The sequence below is a fragment of the Esox lucius genome, chromosome 7, assembly GCF_011004845.1.
Source record: "Esox lucius isolate fEsoLuc1 chromosome 7, fEsoLuc1.pri, whole genome shotgun sequence".
Taxonomy (NCBI): Eukaryota; Metazoa; Chordata; class Actinopteri; order Esociformes; family Esocidae; genus Esox; species Esox lucius.
In genome coordinates this window covers 23,111,533-23,121,635 of record NC_047575.1, presented here as the reverse complement: position 1 = coordinate 23,121,635, position 10,103 = coordinate 23,111,533, and the positions used below count along the sequence as shown (strand labels likewise).

General features: G+C 39.9%; 1 protein-coding gene across 2 annotated transcripts in view; it reads left to right on the top strand.

Annotated features, from left to right (window-relative positions):
• The window catches only part of dgat2 (diacylglycerol O-acyltransferase 2), a 15,091-nt gene extending 5,206 nt beyond the window's left edge, over positions 1–9,885 (top strand). For both annotated transcript variants that reach the window (XM_010870697.3, XM_010870696.2), the window contains exons 6-9: positions 1,509–1,713; positions 6,310–6,484; positions 7,787–7,989; positions 8,411–9,885. In XM_010870697.3, the coding sequence (XP_010868999.1) occupies positions 1,509–1,713; positions 6,310–6,484; positions 7,787–7,989; positions 8,411–8,565 (738 nt within the window). In that variant the 3' untranslated portion in view covers positions 8,566–9,885. The remainder of the gene's footprint in view (positions 1–1,508; positions 1,714–6,309; positions 6,485–7,786; positions 7,990–8,410) is intronic.
• The last annotated feature ends 218 nt before the right edge of the window (positions 9,886–10,103 follow it).

Genomic DNA, 10,103 nt, shown 5'->3' with positions numbered 1-10,103 from the left:
TGCGTGAACAGGGACTTTTACATCCTGCCGGGTCAGTCCTTTTGTCTTCCATTTCTTCCACATTCTTTATGCATTTTGTCAAACAGCACCTGCTTTCAGTACCCAATGGCCATCTCGTTAAATCTTCCATGGCATCACATTGGAGACCTTATAGAGGATGATATTTTCTAATCTGCTGATTATGCAATGGGCCTTGTTTGACAACTGTCCTGAGTACACAGCTCTTTGGATCTGTGTGTATGCCCCCTGTGCCTTTTCAGTTTCTTTGATTAGTGTAGCATTGGGCCACGTGCTTAACTAGATTTTTTGTTCACAACAGATGTAATGTGCAGATGAACATTGTATATTGTTATTAACATTCGTAACTATTTTATTGATTGAGCACAAAGATTGGTAATTAAAAGGCAAAACTGACAATTCCAAGGAATACTGTGCCTTCTCAAAGACCCCTTTTTCCACATGTTGTTGTGTTTTTATAATTGATAATTTTTTGCCATCAATCTACACACAATACAGAGTAAAGACAAAGCAATAATTAATTATTCGAAATATTTGCTAATTGCTAAAGATGCTAAAGATGAAAATCAGAAATATCTCACGTGCATAGGTATTTACACCCTTTGCTATGACACTCTAAATGGAGCTCTGATGCATCCAGTGTTCAAGATCCTTGGCTTGAACACTGAAACCAAGCCAGGAAGTCAGAGGAACTTTTCAATGCAATGTTAAATTGAAGAAGTTTGGAATCACCAAGATTCCTAGAGCAGGCTGTCCAGCCAAACAAGGTAAACATGCAGATAGGACCTTGGTCAGGAATTGACCAAGAACCCAATGGCCAATCTAACAGAGCAAAATATTTTCTCTGCAGAAATGAGAGTACCTACCAGAAGGACAACCATCTCTGCAGCACTTAATCAGGCCTTTATGGTTCCTAGACATAAGTAACTCCTGAGGCATATGACATGTCGTCAGCTCAGAGCATAAGGTAAAAGATTTTCAAACTATTAGACCTGAAGTGCTACGTCTTGCAAAGACAAGAGTACAAACAACTAAGAATGAGAGACAGCACCTAAATCCAGGTATGCAAAGGTATTAAATGCATACACAAGAAGACTTATGTTTGCTGCCTAAGGCACTTCGACACTGCACTGAATACAGTGTCTGAACACTTATGTATGTGAGTTTTAGATGTTGAATGAAATGAGACACATTTCTATAAACTTGGTTTTGCTTTATCATTATGGGATATTGTGTGTAGATTGGTTGCACCCACAAATATTTCAAATGTTTAAGTAACTTACTTAAACTTACAATAAAGTGTAGTTGATACTCTGATTAAAAAAAGTCAACTGTCAACATGTAAATAGCCTTGAATGTCTTCAGTCTAAAACATTAAGATCAGTGCACACTTGATATTAAATAATCTGTGCAGTCAAAATCCTCCCTCAAAACAGCTGTTATATGATCTTGTCAATGTGATAATTACTACCATGTCATTTGTCATCCAGCTCATCAAGACACAAAACCTGCTGCCCAGCCGGAACTACATCTTTGGCTACCACCCCCATGGGATCTTCTCCTTTGGAGCCTTTTGTAACTTCGGGACAGAGGCCACTGGATTCTCAAAGAAGTTCCCGGGCATCAAGCCTTCACTTGTTACACTAGATGGAAACTTCCGAATGCCAGTCTTTAGAGAATATCTCATGTGTGGAGGTGAGATGGGTTCTAGGAGTTTTGTGTCTTTATATTCCTCCTCTCACTGCACTATGTAAACTGATAACAGGATTGGATCTACAGACTCTTATCTGGCAGAACTCTGAGCTTTGTCCTATTGCACAGATTGGGTGAAACAGCCTCTGTAACAACCAACTTGGATTGGCTGTTGTCACTATTCTAAAGAGCTGCATCTGTTGTAACCTTCACTCTAAGATTACTTTCTGTAACTTAGTTTCAAAGGTTTTCTTCTACTCTTCTATCAGCAAGTATGGATTTCTTCCAAATGGACATTGAGATTCAGAGGGTTCTGTAGTTTCTTACATGTCTCGGCCTTTAAGGGTTAGATCAGCTTAATTTTTGCAACTGAATTCATCATATAAAATGTGTTTTCATATTTTCTATTTATCCTTTCACCCCCCCCCCATATTTTCACTTCAATGATTCCTCCTCCTACCACCCCCTCCATTCAGTCCCACCCCTCCAGTCATTCCCACCAATCCAGTCAGTCCCACCCCTCCAATCGGTCCTACCCCTCCATTCAGTCCCACCCCTCCAGTCAGTCCCGCCAATCCAGTCAGTCCCGCCAATCCAGTCGGTCCCAACCCTCCAATCGGTCCCACCCCTCCATTCAGTTCCCACCCCTCCATTCAGTCCCATTGTTTACTTTTACGATTTCTGTAGGTACAGGAACTCAATCAATCTCTAATGCTATCCTCCACTATTGACACATTTGCCCATCTTTCCCTGCACTATATTTGTACCATTTTACAGTGGTTTCATGTGATGGTCATGAGCCTCCCTATTTGCTGATGAAGCAATGGTTCTGTTATTTTGTGGTAGTTTACGAAGTCAGGCATTAATCCTCAAATGCTGAGCATTATTTTCACAGTTAGTATACCATATAATACGCTGAATTGAAATGCATGAATGGATATGTTCAATTCATCAGATTGTAGATCCATAACTTTAGTATTTTTATATGAAATATATTTTCCCAAATTACTGAATTGTTTTAGTTTTATATTAGTCATTTTGCATCAAGCAGACAACCATCAGTTTTTGTACCAATTTCTAGACTGATTGTGAACAAAAAGAGATGATGGACAGGACTATGGGAAAAGTTGTGGATTAGGGCTTTGATTGGCCTTAATGCTTGATAATGGTTTGATTCTAACCCTATATTTTAATATGATGGAGTGCTTTATTTAAATCTGTGCATAGTAGCTGATAAGGGTAAACTCTAAATGAATATTCTGTTTTTCCATTTTTTTTTATGCCTGTTCATCCTAGTACGGTTGTTCACCTAGATTCAGTTGTAGTGATATAATACATTTATAGCTCGACCTGTAGGCTATACACACTTTATAATAAACCTCTGGCATATTAGTAGTGTTTTCACACTAATTGTATTTTAGAAAATCCCAACTTGGGGCAAACTGTTTGCTTTGGGGTCTGACCGGTCAGTGACTCTGGGTTTGTTCATGTCAGGTGGTTGAACCAACTTGGGTTCCACATCAGATGAGATAAGTCAGGAAAATTGGTCTTTTAATACATTAATATATACATTAACCATATAATTCCTTATAGTATCTGCTGCATTTCATCTGATGGATACAACTGAACCTAACCAATTCATTTGCGATGTAGGGTACCAAAAATGCTACGTGTCAATCTGCATGTGGGCAGTGTCCTTCTTTGATAATTGAATGTGCCTGTGTTAGTAGGTTGTATAAACTGTGTTGGATTTAAATATAATTAATAATATAAACATTGATATTTGAAAGTTTTAGTTCTCCAGATTTAGACTCATTATATAAATATTCCTTCAGTTGTAATGAACAAAACCAGAGTAGATTAATCAGGTTGATGGTTATTTCATTTTGTTTTCATTCACAAAGCATTAGGCATCCAAACCAAGCAGGTATGGGAATCAGTAATCAACAACTGCCGCAATACTCAGTTGTCCAGGATGAGTCGACATTAATAGAAGGAATTGGCATTGAGCTGCTTTCCGCCTGTAGCTGGTCCAAAGAATCAAAGTTTGTCAGGATCCAGGGCTGTGGGAGCTTGAATAGGGAGTAGTTAACTGACAGCAGGTTTAATCAATCCTTCTCTGCCCTTGTCCAGTGGTTTTCAAACTTCTCCTTGGGGAACAGATACATCTTAGATGCAGCCCTGAACTAGCACAGCAGATTCAATAATCGGGGGCTTGAGGATTAGTAGACAAGTGGAGGAGTAGTTCAGAAACCCAGACCTGGGTTTCCCAAAGGAGAGGTTAGAAAACCACTGCCCTAGTCATACATCAAGCCAGGTTTCCCCTGGGTCTTCGAGCCCATAGGATGCTATTCCCTCACATTCCAGTGCATAAAAAAAAGGATTCCCCTTGAGTGGAAGTACAAGCCTAGTTTGGCCAGCCCGGGATTAGAAGGGATGAATGTTGTTGCCCTGGCTGAATTGGAACCAGGGAATCCTATGTGACAGGCTGTGTCTTTAACCACTACACTAATAAGCTATATGTGTGCCAGGTGTCGGTGTAGCGTCTCGACATTAGATCATTTTGTCATGCATTGACATCATGCTAAGTTGGAGTATTTCCATAGACACCATTAAGCATGGTGTTAAACTGACTAAAGTTTCTTATTAAAAATAGCATCTATGAACTGTATGGCTTTTGCCACTGGCCATTTTAACAGCTTATTAGCCAGTAATAGGCTTACTAGTATCTACTAACTTATTTCTTGGAAAAGTCCACCAGAAATAGTTGCAATATAACCTTTTACAGTTTTTTTATTTTAGGCTTACTATAACATAGCTAGTGAAGGTTGTAGCCAGCAAAGTGTTTGTCTATCCTGAACAAATTCTAATGCATTATTCGTTTTGACTGCGGTGAGGCTCGAACATGGGTCTCTTGCATGGCAGTCTGCCTCTCTAACCACTACATTATTTAACAAGGGGTAGTCACTCACTCACTCAGTAAGAGACATTTGCTCTTCTTGACCGGCTCTGCTTACGCAGTCTGGCAAAAATATGAAACTTGTGGTATAACCAGATAATTCAGCATTGCTATTCAGTATATGGACTGCTGTTTTGCATTTTAAGGTTTCAGAATTCTGTCTATTGTCATGTCCTGGCATGGCAGGCGATCCAACTCCCTCTCTACCTGTTAGTGCAAGGACACCTGTTTGTTGTTACTGCCCTCACCTGTGTTTCTGATCACCCATTTAAGTTCTTCTTCCCTTTTTTATTTTTTAGGTCATTTCTTGGATTCTAGTCATTTGTAACTTTGGGCTGGTCATATCTTGGGGTTAATATCTTTTATGTCTTAGTTATTTTTGCCGGACCACGTAAGCGTAGATGGCTAAGAAGTGCGAGTCTCTTACTGAGTGAGTGACTGACTGACTACCTCTTGTTAAATAGCGTAGTGGTTAGAGAAGCGGACTTGTGAACTATAGGTCCCTTCGCAGGTGAAGAAGTTAGTAGATACCAGCCTATTACTGGCTAATAAGCTGTTCAAACGGCCAGTGGCAAAAGCTAACAGCATATAGATGCTATTTCTGGTGGAGGTAAACTTAATAAAAAACTGATTTTAACACAATGCTCAATAGTGTTTAGTGACTGGTGAAATGCGTAATGCTGTGGCGTTATGTTCAAAGGCAGTGCCTTTCACGTGGAAGGCTCAAGTTCAAATCTGTTCTCTCGTCGTTTCACTTGATGAAAAAGTTAGTTATCTTCACCTTTTTTGATAGTTATTGTGTCAATGTAATTCACGAATGAAAGAAAAAAGTATGTTGTTATGCCATGAAAGACAAAATACGTTCTTATGCCATGAAATTGAATAGCTTTGACAGACTCGCTAGCAATTGCTCAATTCCTATGACTATTCCAGTAATTAGTAGATACCGGTAAAGCCTATTACTGGCTAATAATCTGTTCAAACGGCCAGTGGCAAAAGCTAACAATTCATAGACGCTATTTGTGGTGGAGGTAAACTTAGTGGGAAACGTTAGTCAGTTTAACTGTATCAATTCATTCATGAATGGCCAGTGGCAAAGGAGGATTTGTGTATGGTTCTGTGGTGTAGTGGTTAGCAACACAGCCTTTTATGTGGAAGAGGGTAAAACTTTCTTTTGTGGTCCGGCTGAACTAAGCTTGCCTGGTTTCTTGTTATTAGAAGTCCTCAGTTCTCTGTGCGTCTGTGTCATTCCTCCTACTAGCAATGTTACATCTATTTTGCTAAGTGTTCTCTCAAAGTTAACAGGATCATTCAACATTGCCACAGTGATTCCGTGAAGCACATACATTTTCCAATTGCATGGCATTTTTGCCTTCATTTTTGCCGTCAATCATAGAATAGTTTTAAAGAGATGCCAAGGGTTTTGCTGCAGAGCCTCCTGTGTCAGTACGCCTTCACAAGTGTCTTTGTGTCTCCAATACAGAGCACGATTTTAATGAGAGCATTTCCTGGCGGCTGGAGGATCGTGTTGAGATCTTGTTTAGTTACTGTGACCTCTTCATTTCAAATATATTCTGTGCTCAAACAGCTCCCCATTGTATAGAACAATTATTTGTACTCTATCCTCTTTCATGTGTCAGGTATCTGTCCGGTGAACCGTAACTCCATTGACTACCTCCTGTCTCAAAATGGAACTGGAAATGCAGTGGTCATCGTAGTAGGGGGAGCAGCTGAATCTTTAAACTGTGCACCAGGCATAAACTCTGTCACCCTGAAGAACCGGAAGGGCTTTGTGAGGCTAGCCCTCCAGCAAGGGTGAGATGAGAGCACAGACCTCTCACACACCATCCTCACACACTCATATCCAAGTACATGCTGTGCTTTATTTCCCACACCAATTGATCAGGCTACATGGGGTTTCTTTACTGAAAACAGCTAAATCAAGCTGAGACGTACTATGTATTATTACAGGAACTTTAAAACATATGTAAATACATTAAGAAAAGCAATCAAAGTGAACTGTTTAAAGGGCATCTATCCAAAATGTCAGTTGCCTCACAGGCACCACAACATCTAGCTTAAGTTTCCTCTGCAAGGCATTTAATGAGTGGGCCTCATAGAAATACTACTGTTTTATTAGTGTAGGTTTAAGGTAAGATGATACAGGAGTTTGTGCAGTACATTCTTATGTACAAACATCAACCAAACAAAGTGTATAAAGGACAATGATGTATGCGAAGGTTCGCAGCAGTAATAAAATGCATTCACTTCATTAGGCCAGCACGGACACAAGTGTCATTAAGACCAATTGAATTCAGAGTAATGACACAATAATTAATTTGGTTAGCACAGGCCAGTTACTACTTTCATATAATCCACTTGGTCTTCAATTACTCAGAGCTTGTGTCATACACTAGACATTCACTCGGCTCAATCGGCTGTGACCGCTAAAATAATATACAATAATGTGCGATTTAGCAAACGCTTTTATCGAAAGCTACTTACTGCCATGTTTGCATACATTTCAGGTATGGTTTGTCCATGGAATCAAACCCACTATCCTTGTGTTGCAAGCACCATGCTTTCCCTACTGAGGACTAAGTCAGGGCACACATGAACAACTGGCTTAGATGATCCAAACAGACAAACTGGGAATGCCAGTCCACTGCAGAACCATTAGGCTGACATTTTGACTTACACAACTTATCCACACAAGCGCACTTCAGCAATAAATACCGTCTGATGGTGGATTATAGATATGATATCTTTTGCTCAAAGAGGTTTAGATGTTGTAAAAATGAAACGTTATGTAGAGTAGACCCTCAGTAATTTCCCCAGGCATACAGAGCATATTTGGGTCATTTAGGCTAATTTTTTTAGGATCTGTAAGACAAGTGGCATTTAGGCAGACCTATGTTGGTTATGCGCTTTCCAAAGGTTCCTTTCAAAATTCCTGACAGATGTTGAAATAACTCCACTGGATGAGGTGCATTTTAAATGCTCTAGACATTTGAGCAAGTAAGCACCAAAACAAGTCAAACACAACAAAGCACATTAACCAGGTATCCGCTAGAAACCATTATGGTATCCAATGTGTAAACCCTCTCTGTCTGTCAGGTCTGACCTGGTACCGGTCTACTCCTTTGGGGAGAACAATGTGTACAAGCAGGTAATCTTTGAGGAGGGAACCTGGTGGCGTCTGGCTCAGAAGAAGCTGCAGAAGATTCTGGGCTTTGCTCCTTGTCTGTTCCATGGCTGTGGCTTCTTTTCCTCCGACACCTGGGGAATGGTGCCGTACAATAAACCCATCACTACTGTCGGTGAGTTAATCTCTGTCAGGAATTTTGTGCTGGTTGAATTTCTGATCATCCAAGACAAGAGGACATGATCTGTAAGGCCATGACCTGCCTTGACAAATGCCTTGTCCTTATAAGTATATGCCTTATAGATGTTCAACACACAACCTGTCCTGTCAGCCAGGATCCGTCGGTCATTGTCCATCTGCAAAGCGTTACATTGCAATGGTTGGATAGTTGTGGTTACTATCAAGCAGTTAAATGGGGTACCTCTTGTTCCTCTTTGTTAACATGACCATTCCTACAGTCAATATTTACTTTTCCCTGCATCAAGGCCAAATGAATGCTTACTCCTCGCATCAGGAGGGTATTCTTGTTTATACATTTTGGAAATGTATTTAAAAGATTTTGGGGACATTGATCTTTACACTTCTGTTTCTTTTAGTGGGTGAACCAATCACAGTACCAAAGATTGAGCAGCCTCCTCAGGATATGGTGGACCTATACCATGCCATGTACATCAGGTCCCTCGGGAATCTCTTTGACAAGCATAAGACCCGCTTCGGCCTGAAGGAGAGTGACATCCTGCACATCCAATGAGAAAAGAGATAGGGGCCTTTTGAAACCTCAGAACTAAGAAAGCTTTGGCAGCTGTTTATTCAGCCCTGCCACCTCTCTTCACGTGCCTGGCTGTGACTGTCCCAGACTTCAGTTTATATACGTAATATGAGTCTGTATGAAACTCACCACTCTCTGCATTATTCTGTAAATGCTCATGTCCCTCCTCCATTTAGGGTGAATATGAAAGGTTTTAGGTTTCTTTACTCTTCTCTCTAGTGTGAGTCGCTGTCAACGGGGAAGCCGACTGATTTACATTTAAAAAAACGACATCTCTTCAGCGTGTAACACATCTATAGATGTTTCATCCATGACGGGAGAGATAAGGGAGTATAGTTTGATTAAATGTACAGTCGCTTGTTTTCATGTGAATTGGAACTTCCACTAGGTGGCACTAGAAGGTTACACAAAACAATCACTGTGATTGTTTCTCTAATGTATCCATCCACGATGCGTCGTGCCTAAGAACAGCTCTTAGCCTTGGTAAATTGGCCATACACCACACCCCTTAGTGCCTTATTGCTTAAACATGGGATGTTGTTTTGAGTCCTTTGTTTTATTTCCTTTATTTACTAATTGCCTCACCAAAACATTGTGTGTTTTATCAAAGCAAAATAATCTGATCCTCCCCACACATGACCACTACATTTACACTTGAAGGTGAAAGAATTGAATGAAATGGATTTAGATTGTGCACATACTGTAGGTAATGCAAAATGTACATATGATTGTATGATCACACTAAGTATTCATTGTATCATTTTTTTTAAATCCTTTTCCTTATCTTAATTCAACTCTTCTGTCTGTTTGAGCTTGTGTTTCTTAACATCTTCTTTATGCGCATATTTTTGTGGTCTGTTTGACATTTTGTCTAGAATAACAGTTTGTCTAGATTTACCGGTGATATGTAGCATCTGCATCCCCATTCGCCACGGTAACAGGTAGGCCATTGGTTGGAGCATCAGAACGGTAAACAAAACCTTTGAATCCCTGAGTCAAACAGGTCAAGATATCTGTTGTTGTGCCCCTGAGCAAGGCACTTTAGCCTAATTTGTTCCTGTAAATTGCACTGGAGAAGATTGTCTGGTAAATTACAATTTGGATTTAGATCTGTAGTTATGTAGTTTTGTTTTGTAGTAGCATATACAGCTTTCTTTTAAATAATGTAGTGTCTGAACATTCGACCAAATGGTGTTAACAAGCGATTGAAGCCTACCTGTGTATTTTGCCTAGTGATGTGTTCACTGGGGAATTTTGGCCATCATGGGTTTTTTGTCTTTCAGTAAAAACAATATGCTATTATTTTTGGTTCTGTTATGTAGAATATTACCATTATGTGATCTTGCAGAAATTGATTCAGTTCTGATCTAAATGTTCCCTAAGAGTAAAACAGGGGATAAACACAGAACTGGATCTGGCCATGACCATAAGCTTCAGGATCTTTAGTTCTAAGAAAGAAAGGCATTGGGAACAGTAGGATCCGTAGCCACTCCAGTAATAAAAAGCCTTTCATTCCTTGT